The 22,175-nt window shown below is 35.1% G+C and overlaps 1 protein-coding gene and 1 long non-coding RNA gene across 3 annotated transcripts in view; one reads left to right on the top strand and one right to left on the bottom strand.

Moving 5' to 3' along the window:
* Hecw1 (HECT, C2 and WW domain containing E3 ubiquitin protein ligase 1) overlaps positions 1 to 22,175 on the top strand; it is a 411,800-nt gene that overhangs the window by 316,642 nt on the left and 72,983 nt on the right. The window contains exon 15 of the mRNA XM_027938390.3: positions 10,251 to 10,385. Within this exon, the coding sequence (XP_027794191.2) occupies positions 10,251 to 10,385 (135 nt within the window). The remainder of the gene's footprint in view (positions 1 to 10,250; positions 10,386 to 22,175) is intronic.
* LOC139706399 (uncharacterized) overlaps positions 14,462 to 22,175 on the bottom strand; it is a 63,860-nt gene continuing 56,146 nt past the window's right edge. For both annotated transcript variants that reach the window (XR_011707962.1, XR_011707961.1), the window contains exons 2-3: positions 17,618 to 17,723; positions 14,462 to 14,705 (exon numbers count right to left, since the gene is read on the bottom strand). This is a non-coding gene — a long non-coding RNA (uncharacterized lncRNA). The remainder of the gene's footprint in view (positions 14,706 to 17,617; positions 17,724 to 22,175) is intronic.

Genomic DNA, 22,175 nt, shown 5'->3' on the forward strand with positions numbered 1-22,175 from the left:
TTTATCGTGGAAGGTTTTAATTTCATCTTCCATCCTGAAGCTTAATTTCGCTGGATACACAATTCTTGGTTGGAACCCATTTTCTTTCAGTGTTTGAAATATGTTATTCCAGGATCTTCTAGCTTTCAGAGTCTGTGTTGAAAGATCAGCTGTTATCCTGATTGGCTTACCCCTAAATGTAATCTGCTTCCTTTCTCTTGTAGCTTTTAAAATTCTCTCCTTATTCTGTATGTTGGGCATCTTCATTATAATGTGTCTAGGTGTGGATCTCTTATGATTTTGCACATTCGGCGTCCTGTAGGCTTCTAGGATTTGGGATTCTGTCTCATTCTTCAAGTCTGGGAAGTTTTCTCATATTATTTCATTGAATAGATTGCTCATTCCTTTGGTTTGGACCTCTATACCTTCCTGTATCCCAATGACTCTTAAGTTTGGTCTCTTTTTGCTATCCCATATTTCTTGGATGTTCTGCTCATGGTTTCTTAACAGTCTTGCTGAGCTGTCTATGTTCTTTTCAAGTTGAAATACTTTGTCTTCATTGTCTGATGTTCTATCTTCTGAGTGTTCTACTCTGCTGGTAGTATTCTCAATGGAGTTTTTAAGTTGGTTTATTGCTTCCTGCATTTCTAGGATTTCTGTTTGTTTGTTTTTTATAACCTCTATCTCCCTGTATAGTTGATCTTTTGCTTCTTGGATTTGTTTATGTAATTCATTGTTGAAGTGATCTTTCATTGTCTGATTTTGCTGTCTAATGTCTTCCTTGAGACTCCATATCATCTGAAGCATGTATATCCTGAATTCTTTATCTGACATTCCATCTGCTGCAGATATTACCTCTTCTAACGTTGAGTTGACCTGGATTGCTTGTGGTCCTTTCTTTCCTTGTCTCTTCATACTGTTCGCGTTTCTTTCTGCTTGGTGAAATTGTTGTGTTATTGAATTTTCCCCCTATATATTTATATTGCTCTTGTATAGTTGCAAAGTTTCCCTTGCAGGCGCGGGCGGTGGCTCTGCCCCTCCTCCAATTGGGGCAATGTGCCTACCACGCCGGCAGGCCGCTGGGCCTGTTCTGCCGTTCGGTAGCGGGTCCGCCTACCTTGCAGGCGCGTGGGGCAGCTCTGCCCCTCCATAGGTTTCTGGGCCTGTTCTGCCGGTGGGTCGCAGGTCCGCCTACCTTGCCGGCGAGGTTGGCGGCTCTGCCCCTCCGTGAGCCGCTGGGCCTATCCTGTTGGTGGTCACAGTTCTGCCTACCTTGCAAGCGCGGGGGGAGGGGGCGGCTCTGCCCCTCAGCAGGCCGCTGGGCCTGTTCTGCTGGTGGGTCGCTGGTCCGCCTACCTTGCAGGCGCGTGGGGCGGCTCTCAAATATAGGACTTATGCTAATAGGTAGGTATAGGGTAAAATTCACATACTAAAAGGAAAATGCTTTCAGATTCAACTTATAAAAATGACATACCTAAGTAATGATTGAGGAAGTTTAAAAATAAAGGAATAAGTGTTAACATGAAGTGAAAACAATAACAGAAGAATAATTGGTGGTATATACATATGTTAAGGAGAGTTCAAATCTATAATCATTAAATGTGATCAGTGAAAGATTTTATATTAATCAATGACAAAGTTAAAATAAATAAGCAATGATCATATAACTTCTAAGTCAAACACCACTATTATTACTGGAATGAGATGGAATCTCAGTGTAGTTTGATTTGCATTTCTCTAATTTGCATTGCTCTAATTGAGATGTTGTAACTTTTTTCACATATTTGTTGATCAATTTTACTTCTGTGAAGTATCTGTGAAGTTCCTTAGCTGGTTTATAGATTGGGTTATTTGTTTTTTTGGTGTTGTTTTTCGAGTTCTTTATATATCCTGGAGATTAATGTTCTGACTGAGGTGCCTGTAGTAAAGATTTTCTCCCATTCTGTAGGCTCTCTTTTCACATTATTGATTGTTTCCTTTGCTGTAAAGAAGCTTTTTAGTTTTAATCCATCTCATTTATTGATTCTTGATTTCACTTTGAGCACTCCAGGAGTCTTATTAGGGAAATCAATACCTAAGCTGACATGGTGGAGATTTGGGCCCACTTTTTCTTCTACTAGGCACAGAATCTCTGTTCTAGTGCCTAAATCCTTGTTCCACTTTGAGTTGAGGGTTTTTTCAGGTTGAGAGATAGGGGTTTAATTTCAGTTTGCTACATATGGATTTCCAGTTTTTCCAGCACCATTTGTTGAAGAGGATATCTTTTTCTATAATGTATATTTTTGGCACCTTTGTTTAGTATGAGATATGTGCATTTATGTAGATGTGTCTCTGTGTCTTCTATTCTGTACCACTGGTCTACATATCTGTTTTGGTGACAATATTATGCCATTTTTTGGTGTCAATACCATGCCATTTGGCTCTGTAGTACAATTTGAGGTATGGTATAGTGATACCTCCTGCTTCACTTTTCTTGCTAAGGATTACTTTGGCTATTCTGAGTCTCTATTTTTCCAAATGAATTTCATGATTGCTTTTTCTATTTCGATGAAGAATGTCATTGGGATTTTAATAGGAATTACATTAAATCTGTATAACGTTTTTGGTTACAATGGCCATTTTGACAATGTTAATTCTGCCTATCCAAGAATAAGGGAGATCTTTCCATCTTCTAAGGCCTTTTTCAATTTCTTTCTTTAGTATTCTATAGTTTTCTTTGTAGAGGTCTTTCACCTCTTTTATTATATTGATTCCTAAATTTTTTTTGAGGCTATTGTGAATGGGATAGTTTTCCTAATTTCTTTCTCTTTTCATTAGCAGGACTAAGGGTTTATCAATTTTATTCATTTTTTCAAAGAAAAAACTTTATGTTTTGTCAATTTTTTCAATTGTTTCTTTTGTTTCAATATCATGGATTTCAGCTGATTTTGATTATTTCCTGTCTTCTACTACTTTGGGTGTTGATTTGTTCTTTTTCTGGGGCTTTGAGATGTAATGATAGGTTATTTACTCATTGACTTTCTATTCTTTTAATGAATGAGCTCAATGCAATGAACTTTCCTCTTAGCACTGCCTTCGTAGTATCCCAGAGATTTTGATATATTGTATTGGTGTTCTCATTTACCTCTAAGTATTTTTTTATCTCTTCTCTGATTTCTTCTGCTATTCATTCATCATTCAATAGATATTGATTAGTCTTCAGGTGTTAGAGTAGCTTCTGCTTTTTATTCTATCATTGATTTCTAATTTCATTCCACTATGATCTGAATAGAATGCAGGGCATTTTCTCTATCTTTTTGTATTTGCTAAGAATTGCTTTGTGGCATAAGATATGGTCTATATATGGTCTAGATAAGGATCCTTGTGCTGCTGAGAAGAAAGTATTTTCACTCATTGATGGATGAGCAAATATTTAGTTCTATATCTATTTTTATAGTTTCTTTGTTTAGTTTTTATTTGAAAGATCTATCCAGTAGTGAAAGTGGTATGTTAAAATCACCCAGTATTATTGTGTTGTGGTCTATTTGATTCTTGAAATTGTTTGATGTATGTAGATGCTCCATTGTTTGGGGCATAAATATTTATAATTGTTATGTCTTGTTATACATCAACAAGACAGTATTAAATGTCCTTCTTTGTCCCTTCTGATTAACTTTGGCTTGAAGTTCACTTTATGTAAGGATAGAAACTTCTGCTTGTTTACATGATCCATGTGAGTGATATGTTTTTTTCCCATCCTTTCACCTTCAGACTGTGGATGTCTTCACCTATGAGGTGAATCTCTTGGAGACAGATATTGTTGAGTCTTGTTGTTTTAGTCCAATTTGCTAGTCTATGTCTTTTGATTGTTGAGTTTAAACCATTAACATTCAAGGTTATTATTGAGATATTATTTGTATTCCAGTCATTTTGGTTTATTTCTAGCTTTTAATTTGAATTTGTTTCTCCTTTGATTCACTATTCCTTTAGTGTTCTTTCTCCCTTTGCTGATTTTCCCTTCTTTCTTTTTATTTCATCTTCATAGAATATTTTTTTGAGAATATTCTGTAGAGCAGGCTTTCTAATTATGAATTTTTTAATGTTTGTTTATTAAGGAATATTTTTATTTCATTTTCAAATCTGAAGCTTAATTTGTGTGTGTGTGTGTGTGTGTGTGTGTGTGTGTTTTGCTGGGGATCAAACCCAGGGCCTTACACATGCAAGACAAGCACTCTACCAACTGAGCCATATCCCCAGCCCTGAAGCTTAATTTTTATGGATATAGGATTTTTGGTTGTCATCCATTTTCTTTCAGTGCTTGGTGTATGTTATTCCAGGACCTCCTAGCTTTGAGAGTCTGGGTTGAGAAATCAGCTGAGATTCTAATTGGTTTACACTACCATATTATTATTAAATAAAGAGAAATATAAAAAGAAATTTAAAAGATACATAGGAAAATGTGTTTGACATTTCTGTTTTAATGAAACATATCTTTTGTTAAATATAGGGCTTATGTGAATGAATAAACAAAACATGTTCTATACATACAATGGAATACTATCATCCTTCAAAAGGAGTGAAATTCTGACATGCACTACAACATGTATGAATCTTGAAAACACTATGTTAAGTGAAATAAGTCAAACACACAAGAATAACTATTATACAATTCCACTCATATCAGGTACCTAGAATAGACAAATTCATCAAGACAGAAAGTAAAAAACAGACGTTACCATAGGGTTGGAGGAAAGAAGGAGAAATTATTGTTTAATGGATACATGTTTCAGTTTGGAAAGATAAAAAAAAAATTCTAGAAATGGATGTTGGTGATGGTTGCAAAACTATGAGAATTTACATAATGCCACTGAACTGTATGTACACAATCTATACATTAAATATATAGAAATATAATCTCCACAATAAAACAATTTTTTAAAAAGAGCTTATAATTTCTTTTCAAGATCCTATGGAAAATTTATTTTTAAGAAATAACATTTTATACCTAAAATAAAATAAAAGGTGGCATTTCATAACAGTAAAGCTAAATTTTTAAAAACAAATTTAAACACAACCAAAAAAATATAAAGTTGCCTACTGAGGATTCAAAACAATGCTCTAGACGACTATTGAGTTTAAGATAAAATAAAAACTTAAAAGTCATTGAGAGAAGTAGGGATTTAGCTCAGTGGTAAAGCACTTGCCTAGCATGTGCAAGGGCCCAAGTTCAAACCCCAGTACTTCAAAGAAAAAAAAGAATTTTTAGAAATCACTGACAATAAATATCAGCAATACTTAATAAAACATAAGATACAGAAAGGCTATATTCAGAGCTCTTGTTTTTACTAGCAAATAACATAAGATGTAAATTTCTAAATCAAGAACTTAAAGAAGTAACAAGAAAAGTAATTAAAGTAGAAAATTATTTCAAAAATTATTTGAAAATAATGAATTAAAATCTGATATGAATTAGAAAATACTATAAGAAATAATGTTTGTAAAAGAAAAATCAATCTAAGAAAAATGTTAAATAAAACCAAGAAATGAAAAGTAAGATGTTACAGATTCAGGACAATTTTAAAGAATAAAATAAAAATAAATACATAATAAATGTTTGAGATCAATGTTAGAAAACCTGGAAGAAATGGGTAACTTTTCAAAGATATAGTATGTAAATGACTTTTAAAAACAACTCTTGGGAAATGTAAAAAATTGAATAAATCTGTAGTGATGAAATAAGTAACAAACACATCAACAAGTTACTTCTCCAGTCTCAGATATCTTTATGATCTATTCCAGATATAGGAAAAAAGTGAAAGCTGTGTGTTTCATCTCATGAAGCTATCATAATTTTGCTAATAAAACCAAACAAAAAGCAACAGCCATTGACACAACCTCAGGTACATCCCTGCCATGATCTTAAATTTAAAAAAAAAAAAAAAAAGACTGAATGCAACAACTTGGGGAAATCTTAAGGAATGTTAAGGAATTGTGCTGGAGTGAAAAAAGCCAATCTCAGAGGATTACATATTATATGATTCCATTTATATAATATTCTTGAAATGATAAAATCACAGAAATGAAGAACAGATTAGTAGTTGGCTGGGTCAGGAGTGAGAAGGAGATGAATATAATTACAAAAGGAAAATGTGAAGGATCCGTGTATTAATGAAATTTCTGTATCTTGAATGTGGAAGTGGATACATGAATTTGCACGGGTGATAAAATTGAATAGAACTAAATACACACAATTACACATAAAAGTAGGGAACTTGGGAATTTAAAAAAAAAACTATGGGCAAAACTCACTTGACTTCTAAAAAACACTTACTTAAAAATGAAATGTTTGGAATTGGTGATGTGCTCAGTGGTGAAATGAATGGTTAACACCCAAGGCCCTATATTTGATCCCTACCACTAAAAAAAGAAATGTTAAATTAGACATGTATTTAAAGAATGACCCACCACAATTAAATAGATTTTCTCCCAAAGATGTAAGGGACATTTACTATTAGTAAATCTGTGATCACTAGTATCTTTTTTAAAAAAGTATTTTTTAGTTATAGATGGACACAATACCTTTATTTTATTTATTTATTTATTTTTATGTGGTGCTGAGGCTTGAACTCTGTGCCCCACATGTGCTGACAAGCGCTCTACCACTGAGCCACAAGGCCAGCCCTGATCACTAGTATCTTAACCAATAGTTTATAAGCTATTAAAGAATTTCAATTGATAATTTTAAGAAATGTTAAAACAGTACTTAATAAAAATCAAATACATATTTATGTATTTTTTAATTAAAATTTTTTTAGTTATATATGGACACAATACATTTATTTTATTTATTTATCTTTATGTAGTGCTGAGGATGGAACCCAGTGCCTCACGCATGCCAGGCGAGCACTCTACCACTCAGCCACAATCCCAGTCCTCATATTTATATTTTAAAAATAAAAAAGCATTCAAATAAAAAGGCAATTCCAAAATATGAGATGTTCTCACCACTATTACAAGAAAAGAGTTAAAAATTTAAAAGTCTTTATGAAGGAGACAAAATTATCATTTGCAAATGAAAATCAAAGAGGATGTACTTAAAACATGGGATGTAGCAGTTTATGGGGCTTAGTAAAAAAGCCATCCCACTATGAATGTGTGTTAGCTTTGTATTACTGTGACAAAATACCTGAAATGATCAATTTATAAATAGGAAAGATTTATTTTGACTCAGTTTCAGAAGTGTCACCCATGGTCACTTGACCCTGTTGCTTTGGGCCAGTGGCAGCACATCATGACATGAGTGCATGGAAGAGAAGGCCCATTGACCTCATGGTAACCAGAAAACAAGAAGACAAACCAGAAGAGACTGAGGTCTCAACATCCCCTTCAAGGTCATCTCCCTAATAATCTAACATTCTTCCACTAATCTCTACTTCCTAAAGGTTTACCACCACCCAACAGCACCATCAACTGGGAACCAAACCTTCAATACACAGGCCTCTGGGGAATATTTAAAGATGCAAAATTTAATAGAATGCGAATGTGTTTTCATGGTCTAAAAAAGACTTTCTTAAAACAATGGACATCATCATATTTTGCAACTGGACCTTCATTGTTTTCCCGCTTCTTATTTAACATTGTTTTGGAAGTTCTCACCAACATTACAAAAAAGGAGATGAAAATTAAGAAGCCCTTGTAAAGGAGTCAGAATCATCATTATCTGCAAGTGAAAATCAAAGGGAATATACTTGAAAAGTAGCTTACTTGATAGCAGCACTTAATATTAAGCAAAGTTGACACAATGACTATATAAAAAAAATGAGTTTTCACCAAAAACTTTTGGCTTTGGGAGATTCTAAACAAAATCTCAATTGAACTACTTTGGAACTTAATAAAAATTAATATAAGTTCATCTGGAAAAATTTAAATAATTAGACAGGAATACTTTTAAAATCTTGAAAAAGAGGAAGAGGAAGCTTACCCTACAGACATTGGTTGGAATAATGTGATGCCAGTGAAAAATTCACAGATCATTGGAACAGAAAAAAATATTCCTGAAACAGACAGTAGTATTAAAAAAAAAAAACTTATATGTAGTAAAATAATAGGGAATAGATGATTTGGGGAAATGGGCTCTTTGAGAAAATTATAAAATTAAAATCTCACATAATACCAAATAAGTTTAAGAAAGATGAAAGATTTGATATTAACAATTAACTCAAATTTTTAAAAAGCAAGAATAATGCATTTAAACATTTACCTCTCCTCCAGAGAGCAATGACTTACATATTTTAATGCATGGGAATATCGAAATTTTTGTGTATTAGAAAACAAAGCAAATGTGAAAGCTAAGTGTAACTAAGCACACATTTAAATAAATAAGAAAACTTTAACATCCCATTACCAAGAGCAAAAAGGGAACAGACATATCAGTCAGACTTTCTCTAATGAAGATGACCAAAATATAGGTGTGAAACATTTTCTTCTATCAATTCCATGGTAAATTCTAATTCATGATTATTTACCATTTAACTTTCTTAAGAGTTCTTTCAAAATTACTCAGCATTTGTAAGAATATTATAAAAACATGATAAATGTACTTATGGTAAGAGGATATATCTGTACTGCTATCACAAAGATAGTTTCTTAATATAGATCAATAACCTTAAATATTTTTCTAACTTTTAGCTCAATAATCAATTCAATTTTTTAGTAATTACACTAAAAAATTACCACGTATTCATAAATATAAAGAAACCTCTTTAATTTATAAACTTCTATGTATTTATTTAAATAATAAAGTCTACTTTTAATAGTTATTAATTTAGCTTTTACTTGTATGTTTAAAATTTTATGTTATCTAAACATGTTGATATGTTTGGAGCTTTTTCAACTCACATTTTTTGTCTTTTTCAAATTCTTTACTTGTATTTTTGACATCATTAACATCACTTTTTTAAAAATCCCTCCAATAGTGATTTTATTAAGTTAGTTACTTTATAAAATGTTGCAGGGGTCATAATTGTTAACAGTTTTATCAAACTGGTTAACTGGTACACTTTGCACCAGTGTTTTATATAACATTACATTTTTCCCCATATTTTTTATTGGTGCATTTAGTTGTACATAATGATGAGATTTGTTGTTACATATTCATAGATGCACACAATATAACAATATAATTTGGTCAATATTATTCCCAGTCTTTCTTAGGATAATGGTTTTTTGAAGCTTTCCAGTTAGACATGTAGCCTTCTCCAAATCTGTATGAGATGCTATCTTGGCAAATTTTATTGCAAGTTACAAATATTGATATATATATTAGAAGAGTTATTATTTACCTTTGTCCTGAGGTGGAGATTTTTTTAATCTTCATAACAAAACAATTTCCTGGATAAGTTTTTATAGAACTCTTTAAAAGGCTATTTATAATGACAGCTAATACTTGATATTTATAACTTCATACTTGCCAGATGACTTTCTAAATTTGTGTAAAATTTCTTTGCCTACTTTTGTTAGGTGACATCCCAAAATATCTATAATTAGCATTGATTGAGGTCAGATAAGGTTCATCTGTCTTCACCAAACATTATATCTTGTTCAAAAGAGAGTAATTCAGAGATAGTCCTTTAGAACAAAAGATATTTTTTAAAAAAAATTGTAATAACTATCTCTTTTAAGAGAGGCAATTTTTAAAGAATAACTTTTACCATATATAGGAACATATATAGGTATCATATATACCACAAGGATTTAGGAACAAGAGTGTTGAAGCATTATTTTAAAATAGTTTTTTTTAAAAGTCAAATATCCATAAATTGAAGTTACTGAAATAAATTATTAATTGTTATACATCCATTGCACTTACTACCATAAACTCATTAAAATTTTGTGTTAGAAGGATATTTAATAACTTAGGGAAATGATCATGAAATAATAATTGAAAAAAAATTCTTATAACAAAATTGTGCCTTCAGTTGTGGAGAAAATATATAGAGATTTGCATATGTGCATGGGAAAGAATAGGGGGAAATCACCAAAATAATTCGGTGATGACTTTTAGGTTGTGACATTAGGGATGATTTGGGTTATCTTCATTCAAGTAATGAGCAAATGCATAATGCTCCTGTCCCATCTAGCTAGATGAGTTTGGAGTAGACTTTTTAAAAGGTGGTGGCGGGGGTGGGGGACAGAAATAAGCATGATTCCTGAGGCCTGTAACGTTTCCTTACCTTACCAACTCCAATTGACCTGCTCTCACAGTATGCTTTGCTTCACCTGTCTGTCTGCAGTCTTTTTTTGTGGACCACAACAGTCGAGCTACCACTTTCATTGACCCCCGAATCCCTCTTCAGAACGGTCGTCTTCCCAATCATCTGACTCATCGACAGCACCTCCAGAGGCTCCGAAGTTACAGCGCTGGAGAGGTAAGGATCCCCATATCACCAGCACCGCCCCAGTCCTACTGCACACCAGTCACAGTCTCTAATCTTCTAGTGAGGCCAGAACTATTTCTTAGTGACCAGGATCTATGGTTGTCTGCTCCATGGAAATGAAGTCATGTGTATACTATGCTCTAGAAAAATGAATGACCACTGTGGTGTACCCACTTATCTCTCTACATTTGTCTTCAGATTGCCTTCCTTCTGCCTTCCTATTTGTCCAAATCACCACTACTAAAAATTGATGTAGTTTAAAGGAAACTGAAAATGCAGTCCGGAGATCCCACACTTCTGCCTGGAGCTGCCCCTGCAGAGGCCTGCCAATCACCTGTGAATAGTGAGGAGACTATGGAATTGCTATGCAGTGTATGACTGGCTTTAAACGTCTACCTCCATACCTCCACTTAAGATCCTGGAGAAGACTTCAGGAAAATGTATACATTGACTAAAAATTGGGGGAAATTAGCCAGGCCCCAGGAATACTCTATTCCCATCCTACCATAGCTGTTCCCTGGTTTTATATCTTCTGTCACTAGCTATAGTTACCTTCAGCTGGACCATGAAGGGCTGTCATCTCTCTCACTTTCATTGCCTTTCTGACTTAGTCTCTATATCCCCTCTCCCTCCTTTTCCCCTGTTCTTAAGGCAAAAACTCAAAATACAGCTCTTTTGTACTTCCAATCAGTTCCTGATAGTATTATGAGCAAATCATTATTTTTTAATTCCCCCCAAATCTGGGCCCTCTTTCCACAGAAACCACCAGGATCTCAGAAGATAGGGGATCTGAGAACAATTTCCCATAAAATAGCTTGTAGAACTGGATTACAATGAAGTAGGGGAAAAGGGTGTAGGGAAGAAAGGAATATGTATTTCTTCCCCACAGAAAGTGTTTCCAGAGAGGGCCGGAGGAAAAACTGGGAAGATTGCAATCTGCCTGGCAGCCATTCCCTCCAGATAGCAAACCCAAGTCTCAAGGGAGGAAGGAGCCTGTCATTGATGTATGGAACTGATGATTTACTACTTTCTCAGGAGTAGTCCTCTGTGTAGTCTGAGAGATGTAACTGTTTCCACACAAGGGCACTTATGACTTAATGCCAAAATGGGCGACAAAACGAATTTTTCTTTCATGGGTTCATCTTAGGTGCTATTGTTTTAAAATCCTGCTGAAGCATGTTATATCTTTCCTTCTGTATATACATGTGTGTGTGGCCATGCAGAGAGGAGTATTATACATCCCTGAGCATTGTGTGGGTACCAGGCCCCCCTCTAGGTGAAGATGTTATTATAGACTAGAGAAAGCAATGCCCCAATGTCCCAACTCATTATGCATAGTTCTCCTCCATGCTGGCACTTTTATAACACTTCAGAAAGAAACTGTGTTTTAGTCATCTTGTACTTCAGAAAGTACTTCTAGAAATTATACAAGAATAAATTCTAAATTCCACATCAATTCAAAATATGCTATTTTACTTTATTTTAAATGTCCAAGCTCCTTAATATCATTGAGGAAATTTCAGTATTAATATAACTATAAGTTATAAGGAAGCTACGCACCAGAGACATGTTTATTGCCAATAAAACAAAAATATCAATTACCTACTTTATAAAATTCATACACCTTTGAAGATATAGATCTCTTCCAATTATAAGAAATTCACCTGAAAATATAAATATTAAAAACTTTTCTAATAAAAAGAACAAGATTGAGACCAGGGGTACAACTTGCATACCTGTTAAATAGCCCAAATATAGTTTATTTAATATCAAAATTCACAGAAAAGTGCCATCTGTATCAGTCAAGAACTAGCTGAAAGACTAATGCATGACAATGAGAGAACATTAATGTGCATCAGCCATCTGTGTACTTCCTAATGTATCCACTCCCAAAATTGGATGTACTGACTCTGTACATCCAATTTTCAACCTTATCCCACCCTCTGTCCTGCTCTTTCTTCAGGTAGCTTCAAACTGGCACATAGGAAACTAAAAAAAATAACAGAGAGAGGTTGTGTTTTAATCATCTTTTTCACCGATGTGACTAAAAGATCTGAACAGAACAATTTTAGGGGAGGAAAAGTTTATTTGAGGGATTACAGTTTCAGAGACCTTAGTCCATAAACAGTTAGCTTCATTCCTTGGGACTTGAGATGAAGCAGAACATCAAGGCAGAAGAGTGTGGTGGTGGGAAGCAACTCACATGATGATAAGGAAGTAAAGAAAGAGAGAGACTCTAATCTCCAGATACAAAATATATACCTCAGAGCCACTTCCCCCAGTGCTCACTTCCTCCAGCCACACCCTAGACACCTTCAGTTCCACTCAGTTAATCCCTATCAGGGGATTAATTCACTGATTAGGTTAAGACTCTCACAACCTAATCATCTCTCCTCTAAACCTTCTTGCATTGTCTCACATTTGAGCTTTGGGGGGAGACTTCAGATCCAAACCATAAGAGGAACCAGAAAACAAAGACCCAGTCTCTAAGGAAGCAAATATCTGGTTGCTTCTACTGGAAAAGCGTAGGGAATGAGGAGATAGTAAGGACTCTTGTATAAATACAGAGGAGGGGTGCAATGGAAGATATTGACTGTGTTTGCTATAATCAACAAATATTGATTTAGTATATGGCTTGCTATGAGCACTGTGGAATATAAAGAAGTATGAGACAATCCCTCCCCTGGAAAAGTTTTATTTTATTTTTGAAGTCAGGCCAAAACTTCACAGAGAATTAAGTAATGGGAGAATCAGAATATGAGTGAGTGCCAAGAGATGTTGGAACAAGTGTCAAAGAAGTTCAAAGACGAAAGATAGGTATCTTTTAAAATAAGTACCTGACCTAAAATTTGGAAATTGGTAAAAATCTAGTTAGGTACAAAGGAGGAAGAAGGGCAACTTCACAGAGCATAGCCTAAGGCTCAGAGTTAGGACTGAGAAAAAGCAGTAAGGAGACAGAGAACAGTTCAGTGTAACCAAAATAGCAAATTTCTACTGGCTAAGTCTTGGTTTTTGGAAAGCTTTGAATGTCCCATTGAAGAGTTGGGATTTTTTAAAGAATGCATTGAATTAATTCAAGAAAAGAAATGTGCTTATTTTTGTATAAAAATGAACTTTAGAGGTCATTTCACTATTGTTTCTCAACAGAGAAAGAGTATTGGCATTGTGGGGCAGGACAATTGTCCTACAAGCTTTCCAGACCTTGCAGCTCAGCACCCATCCATTAGATGTCAGGAGTTCCCCTCCCCACCCATCATTATGACAGTGAAAACAAGACCGGAAAAAAAAAATCAAAACAAAAAGCCCTATATTAGTCAGGGTTCCTCAAAGAAACAGAATTGATAAAAAGAGATGGATGGGTGGATGGATGGATAGATAGATAGATTGACAGAGGAAATGAGAGGTGACTTATTATATTAATTGATTAATACAGTTATGAACTGAGTAGTCCCATGAAATGCTATCTAAAAAGTGGGAAACCAAGAAAACTAGAAGCATAGCTCAGTTCAAATCTGAAGGCTAAACATCTTTTGAATTATTCTTTAACTTATCTGGAAATTTTCCAGGCAAATTCCTGAATATAGTTATCAGGAATATAGGATTTATGCATAAAAAGATCATTATTTACCACTTTCACTTGCACTTTAATGCAGTGACATATCTGCCTGCAATTGTATTAAAGAACCAACAGCTGGATGCAGTGGTGCTCGCCTATAATCCCAGTGGTTCAAGAGGCTGAGGCAGGAGGAGTACAAGTTCAAGGCCAGCCTCAGAAACTTAGCAAGGTTCTAAGCAACTTAGCAAGACCCAGTCTCAAAATAAAAAAGGGCTAGGGATGTGGCTCAGAGGGTAAATGCCCCTGGTAGAGGTTGGGAGAGGCTCTCCTAATAACTTCCAAATGGAATTGGACATAGATAAATGCAAAGAGTATAAAGAGCTATGAATATCAGGTCTCATCTCCCCATCAGTAAAGAAATCACTGAAGGTTAACAAATTTTTCTTATTTTTACTATAATTAGCAATATCAATTAACATTAATAAGGAAGGATAAGCAGAACACATTATTTTCACTTCTTTTACTACTTTATCTTGGTTGGGTTAGAAAATCACTAGTCAGAAAATTTCTGGAAGCTATACACAGAAAAACTCAACAAAGATTGCTTAAGGAAAATTCAAGGGTCTGGAAGGAGGGAGAAACATTTAACTGTGAAACAGAAATCATCTTTAGTTATTCTTTACCATGAGTTTCTTGGACATCAAAAGTCATTTCACTGGCTCAGCTGATATGGAGATGTCATTCAAGGTGCCTGCCTGTAGGGAAAATAATTTCTACATTACTTTCTAAAATTAGTAAATGCCCTCTTAATCCTTTATAATCTACACTTAATTATAATTTTTCTTGGAAATTTATAAAATTCATACACCTTTGAATATAAACTTTCTTAATTATAAAAAATATGTACTGGATACAGAAAACTTTAAAGAACTTGGAAGAACATTTTAAAAATGAGCATAATTCCCCATCTGGAAGCACTCCTTGGTGCACATAGAAGGAAAAGCTTTGATCATACTGTCTACGGTTCTGAATCCTACTTTATCTTTACAGTATACCTTATAGATAATTTCCATGTCATTAAAATTCTTCCATGAATTCTACTATGGTTCTACTATCATTTAACTCAAAATTTTGTACATTATGTTTGTTGTCACTTTTGACAGTATAGAAATACTGAACAACTCAAACGTAGATCTCTCTTTTGTTTTCTTAATTCTGAAAACTTTGTTAACAAACAAAAAAACTAAAGATGGTGCTCATTCATTATTTTGGCCTTTCCTCATTATTTTGGTTGATTTTTTTTTTAAATTTAGGTCTCCAGTGTTCTCAGAGAAGCATTAACTGATTGTTAACCAAATAAGTCTAAATTCTGTAATTTTTAATCATGACTTTTAAAAAATACCAATATACACTTGCAAATTGCAATGCTGAAGAGAAGCTTGTTTACTAGCCACTGAAAACTATTTTCTTAGGATATATCTTCTGTTTTGCCTGGGGAGTTCAATGTTTGCAGTTTTCACATTTACAACTATGATTAAAGCTGTCAACATCAAAAGAAAAAAAAAAATACTAAAAGTAAGCCCCAACTGCACCGAGTTTTCATTAGTCATAGAATAATCAATCATAATGTGTCTGGGGAAAGGCGGATCACCAGGGCACCTGGGGCCCTTCTCTCCTGCGCTGCTTCCTCCTCCTCCTCCTCTTCTTTCTTCTTCTCCTCTCTTTCTCGCAATATCTCTCTCTCTCTCTCTCTCTCTCTCTCTCTCTCTCTCTCTCTCTCTCTCTCACAAACACACACACACACACACACACACACACACACACCTCAGAAACTCAGACCAAAAGGTTCAAATGCCAGGAAATTTCAACCATGTAATTTTAGTTTTAAGTGGAAAATCCAGGCTTTCATCATTTGCAAGAGTTAGAAAAGCAATGTTAGCATCAAGTTTCCAGTGAGATTCAAATCAGTCATTCAGGATGGATTGTTTGATACCACTTCAGGACTGTACAGATCCTAACACATTCTACCTCAATCTTAGAATCTCAGAATTTTCTTTTTTTTTAAGAGAGAGAGAGAGAGAGAGAGAGAGAACTTTTTTAATATTTTATTTTTTAGTTTTTGGCAGACACAACATCTTTGCTTGTATGTGGTGCTGAGGATCGAACCCAGGCCGCACGCAATACAGGCGAGCGTGCTACTGCTTGAGCCACATCCCCAGCCCTCAGAATTTTCTTCATCCCTGCCTGAAACTGTCTTCCTCTCTGTCAATTCCATGGCCTCTGGTTGGAGAAGAATGTTTCTGTCTAATCATCTCATCTTCTGATTCTATTCTCTGAGTTTTGCAATACCAACCCTTGGCAGATGGTTCTATGGCTCAGGGAACCTACAAGTTCTATCTGCCCCCAGTGTTGTTTCTTCTAACTCTCTCATAGTTGGCTTGATGCATATTTGCCAGTTAGCCATCTGCCTTAGGGTAGCTGGATTTTATCTGGATTCTGAATTCTCCAATCTGGCTTAGTTTTGCCAGTTAGCAAGTAACCTCAGAAGTAGGTGCCATTTTTCCCATAAAATGAGAGCCTCAGCAACTCTGGAGGCTGAGGCAGGAGGATTATAAGTTTGTGTTTGAGATTAGCCTCAGCAACTTAATGAGACCTTGCCTAAAAACACAAATTAAAAAGATCTGTAGGGCCTAGCACAATGGTACATGCCTGAAATCCCAGCAGCTTGGGAGGCTGAGGCAGGAGGATCACAAGTTCAAAGACAGCCTCAGCAAAAACAAGGTGCTAAGCAGCTCAGTGAGACCCTGTCTGTAAATAAAATACAAAATAGGGCTGGAGATGTGGCTTAGTGCCCGAGTGCCCCTGAGTTCAATCCCTGGTACCAAAAAAAAAAAAAAAAAACTGGGAGCATAGCTCAGTGGTAGAACACCCCTGAGTTAAACCCTCAGCACCAAAAAAATGAAGCCCTGCAACACACAAATTTCCTTTAAAGCCAGGAATAGAAGGAGCCCTCCCTGTTTCAAAGGCCATTTCATGGGCTGGGGATGTGGCTCAGTGGTGGAGTGTTTGCCTGGCATTCATAAAACCTTAGGTTTGATCATTCACACACACACATACACACACACACACACACACAATCCCAATTCTTTTTAGGGTGACCCACTGACAGTTATGCATCTTTACTTGGAGTTTAACAGCAAGGAGCTTCTGAGTTCTCAAAGCTTGATATCAGATTTAACTGTGTCCCCAATTTCTCTCTGTAGATCATCACTTAGGTAATATTCAGTTGAGTGGTCTTTGAGAACTCTGTCTTTACAGCATCAGAAATGTTTTAAACACATAAAGATGAACTCTTATAATTTCCTCCAGGGAAAAGAAACATATCATTTCAGTTCCAGAAAACATTTACAAAAAAAAAGATAAATGTGGAACTCTATACTGCATACTTTATTAATATCACTTTGTATTGTAACCATTTAATTGAAACTATAAAGTGCTGCTTCAGAAGTATCAGCTTCCAAGTCTCAGTTTCTGGCTACCCTAGCTGAACAGAGCTGAGTGCTAATGGCATCAAGGTGAGAAGTCCACCAAAGTGGCTAGAATCTATTTCCTAGTCCCTCAATTAAGCCCTAGGCAATGAGAGAAAAGGATAAATCTGCATCCTTACCACTTCCAGAAGAGAAGAAAAGGCTGGTAGTTCAAATCTTCAGACAAAGGATGTTTTGTTGTTGTTGCTGTTGTTGTTTTGTCAGTGTGGATTGTGGAAGTAGGACCTAAAAAAAGAAAAAAACAGCGATTACCATGTCTTTAATTATCCTACATTAAAATTGGCAATATCACACATGACCAGTCCTAAGTGACTATTTGGAATTGACCTGATCTTTGTAGACTAGGATCTCATCATCTCTCCTAAATTAACTGTGAATGAATTTTGTATTTTTTTCTTTTTCACATTTTTAATTGATGCTTTATAGTTGTATATAATGATAGAATTGCTATAACATATTTGTACATGCATGCAATATATTGGCTAATATAACTTAGCCAATATCACTCCCCAGCACTTACCCCTCCTTCTGCACCTCCCACCTCCTGATTCCTTTCCCCTACTGATTTCCCTTTGTTTTCATGAGATCCCCACCCTCCCTCCAACTTCCTTTTACTTTTCCCTCTCTAGCTTCCATATATGAGAGAAAAAACACAATACTTGACCTTCTGAGTATATCTTATTTTGCTTAACATAATGGTCTCTGGTTCCATCCATTTCCTTAAAATGACATAATTTCATTTTCAAGGCTGAATAAAACTTCATTGTGTATATATTCCACATTTTCTTTATCCATTCACCCATTGATGGACACCTAGGCTGGTTCCATAGTTTGGCTACTGTGAAATGTGCTGCTATAAACCTGGGCATGTATGTATCTTTAATTCTTTAGGATAAATACTGAGGAGTAATATAGCTGGGTCATATGGTGGTTTCATGCCTGGTCTTTTGAGAAACCTCCATATTGATTTCCATAGTGATTGAACTAATTTACAATCCCACCAACAACGTAAAAGTGTTCCTTTCTCTCCACATCCTCTCCAGCATTTAGTATGATTTGTATGCTTGATGACTGCCACTCTGACAGTGTAAAATGAAATCTCAGTGTAGTTTATTTTTTAAGTGTAGTTTTTATTAGCATTTCCCAAATTACTAATGATGTTGAATATTTTTTATATATTTGTTGGCCACTTATATTTCTTCTTTTGAGAAGAATTCATTTGCCTATTTTTAATTGGGTTATTTTTTTTTTTGGTGTAAGGTTTTTTATCTCTTTACATAGATATTAAATATCTAGATATTAAAGAGTAGAAAACAAAGATTTTTCTCCAATTTTTGGGTTCTATCTTCACATTTCTAATTGTTACCTTTTCTATGCAGAAGATTTTTAATTTGATGCTCTCTCATTTATTAACTCTTGGCATTATTTCCTGAGCTTTAGGGGTCCTTTGAGAAAGTCGTTGCCTGTGCCTATAAGCTGGAGTGTTGACTCTACATTTTCTTCTAGAAATTGCAAAACTTTTCTGGTCTAATTCCTACATCTTCGATCCATTTTGAGTTGATTTTTGTGCAGGGTGAGAGAGAACAGTCTAGTTTTATTCTTCCACACATGGATAACCAGTTTTCCCAGCACCATCCCAGACTGGCTTTTCTCCAATGTAGGATTTTGGTACCTTTGTGAAGGATCAGATGACTATAGATGTGTGAGTTTGTCTCTGTTTTCTATTCTATACCATTGGTCTATATGTCTATTTTTATGCCAGTACCATGCAGTTTTTGCTATGGTAGCTCTGTAGTATAATTTGAAATCAGGTATTGTGATGCCTTCAGCATTGCTTTTTTGACTTAAAATTGTTTTGTCAAAAAACAATTTCTGCATCTTTTGTTCTTTCAAATGAATTTTAGGACCGCTTTTTCTAGTTCTGTGAAGAATGTCATTGCTATATTTTTTATCATATTAGAGGTTATCTTTTTAATTTTATTATTAATTTGTTCTAATTAGTCATATATGACAGTAGAATGCATTTTGACATATTGATCATTGGTATTTTGATGGGGATTGTATTGAATCTGTATATTGCTCTTGGTTGAATCACCATTTTAACAATACTAATTCAACCTATCCATGAATATGGGAGGTCTTTCCATCTACTTGTGTCTTTTTCAGTGTTCTCTAGTTTTCATTGTAAAGGTCTTTCACCTACTTGGTTAAATTTATTCCTAGGTTTGTTTGTTTATTGGCTGAGGCTATTGTGAATAGAATTGTTTCCCTGATTTCTTTCTCAGAAGATTCATTGTTGGTATATAGGAAAGATATTAATTTTTTATGTTGATTTTAGAATCTGCTACTTAGCCAAATTGGTTTATTAGCTCTAGAAGTTTTTTGGTGAAGTTTTTTTGAAACTTCTAGGTAAAAGATCTTATCAGCACTGATAATTAACTTCTTCCTTTCCTATTTTTATTCCTTTTTATTTACTTCTCTTTCTTAATTGCTATAGCTAGAATTTCTTGCACTATATTAAATAGGAGTGATGAGAGTGGGCATCTGTTATGGTTTGGAAGTGAAGTGTCCCCCAAAAGCTCACATGTGAGACAAGGCAAGAAAGTTTGGAGAAGAAATTATTTAGTTGTGAAAGTCTTAACTCAATTAGTGAATTAATCCCCCATGAGATTAACTGATTGGTAACTATAGGAGGTGGGGGATTTGGAGGTTTGGCTTTGGGGTATATATTTATATTTGGAATTGATTTGTTCTTTTTCAAGGGCTTTGAAAAGCATCATTAGGTTGTTGGAATCTTTCTGATTTTGTCATGTAGGCACTCATAACTGTAAACTTTCCTCTTGGAACTGCCTCCATCGAGTCCCAGGGGTTCTGGTATGTTGTATCACTATTCTCATTTGAGTCTCAATTTCTTTATTTATTTCTCCCTTGATTTCTTCTATCATCCATTCATCAAAATCTTCATGTGTTTATATAGTTCTGTAGGATTTTGTCATGTTGATTTCTAATTTCATTCCTTTATTATCTGATAAGATGCAAGGAATTATATCAGTTTTTATATATACGTGTTCTCTAAGATTTATATGGTTATACGTGTTCTCTAAGAGTTATATGGTTATTTTGGAGAATGTTCCATGAGTCACTGAGAAGTGTATTGAACTACTGCTAAATGAAATAGTCTATAGATTGTGATGTTCTCTCTCAAAAGCTTGTGTACCTCCACAATGGTTTATTTTGGTGCCCACATGGCCTCTTTCTTGGCTTTTCTGTGCTCATTTCCTGCAACTTTCCTCAGTAGACATTTCATAGCACTCGCATTTCTTAATCCTGGGGGGTTCTCCACTGCAGCTTCAGTTTCCTCCTCACATCTCCAAGTATCATCCTTTCAGAGGCAGCCCACAGGGACTCTGAACCTGCTGCACTTTGCCTGGCCTCCCAGGCCTTTCTTTGAGATCTTAGTGGAAACCTCCATGACTCCCTAACTACAGCATCCTACATTCCTACAGAACCAGCACTCCATAGTTGCTGCCAAGCCCTGTCACTATCTTGAGCAGTAGCCAAGTCTCTAAGCATCTGGATGACAGAGCATAGTAAAACAACTTCCTAGGACCCCCTGTGCAAGCAGGGTGCCCCACTGGTCTCTACTCAAAATAATTTTTCTTTTACACTGTTGAGGCTGAGATGGGTGTGTCTTACCAATTCTTGAGATACTCTCAAGTCATCTGTCCTATTGTTTTGGGTAAAGTAGTTAGTTCCTTTAGTGGTTATAAGTTTTTTAACAACCACACCTTCCATAGCACTAGTTTTACTCACAATTTTCTGGTCAAACAGCAATTAAATCTTTCTGCTTTGCTTTCTGCTCCTGATGATCATAGTAAACTTGGCTAAAAACTGCCTGCAATATTCATGACACTGCCTGAACACTTTACTGCCTAGAAATTTCTTCTGCCAGATTAAGAAGTTCATCACCTTTAAATTCAGACTCATAGGCTCCTCAAAAGACTAGGCATGGAACCACCATATGACCTAGCTATACCACTTTCTCAGTATTTACCCTGAATAATAAAAGTCATCCAATTATAATGATACATGCATACTCATGTTTATAGCAGCACAATTCATAATAGCCAAACTATGGAACCACCCTAGATGTCCATCAGTGGATGAATAGATAAAGAAAATGTGGTATATATAAAAAATGGAGTTTTACTCAGCCATTAAAAAATGAAATTATGTTATTTTAAGGAAAATAGATGGAAGTAGAGACCATCATGTTAAGCAAAATAAGTCAGTTAGAAGGTTAAGGGTTGCATGTTGTCTCTCACATGTGAAAGCTAGAGAGGAAAAAGGAAAACAAAGGTGGGGGTAGATCTCCTAAAACTCAAAAGGAGATCAGTAAAGGAAAGGGACCTAGGGGTGGGAGGCAGAAAGGGAGAAGGGGTGATATTGGGCCAATTATATTGTTATATTGTGCACATGTACAAATATGTAACAATAAATTCTGTACAACTATAAAGCACCAATAAAAAATGAAGAAAGCAAAAAACTTAATTCAGCCTCACAGAAAGTCTCAGGACATGGAGAAAAAGCAGATAACTTCTTAACCTGAACATAACATGAATGGCCTCTAGTCCAATTTCCTATAGTGTCCTTCTTTTCCTCTGAACCTCATGAGCC

This window comes from Marmota flaviventris, chromosome 1 (assembly GCF_047511675.1).
Source record: "Marmota flaviventris isolate mMarFla1 chromosome 1, mMarFla1.hap1, whole genome shotgun sequence".
Classification (NCBI taxonomy): Eukaryota; Metazoa; Chordata; class Mammalia; order Rodentia; family Sciuridae; genus Marmota; species Marmota flaviventris.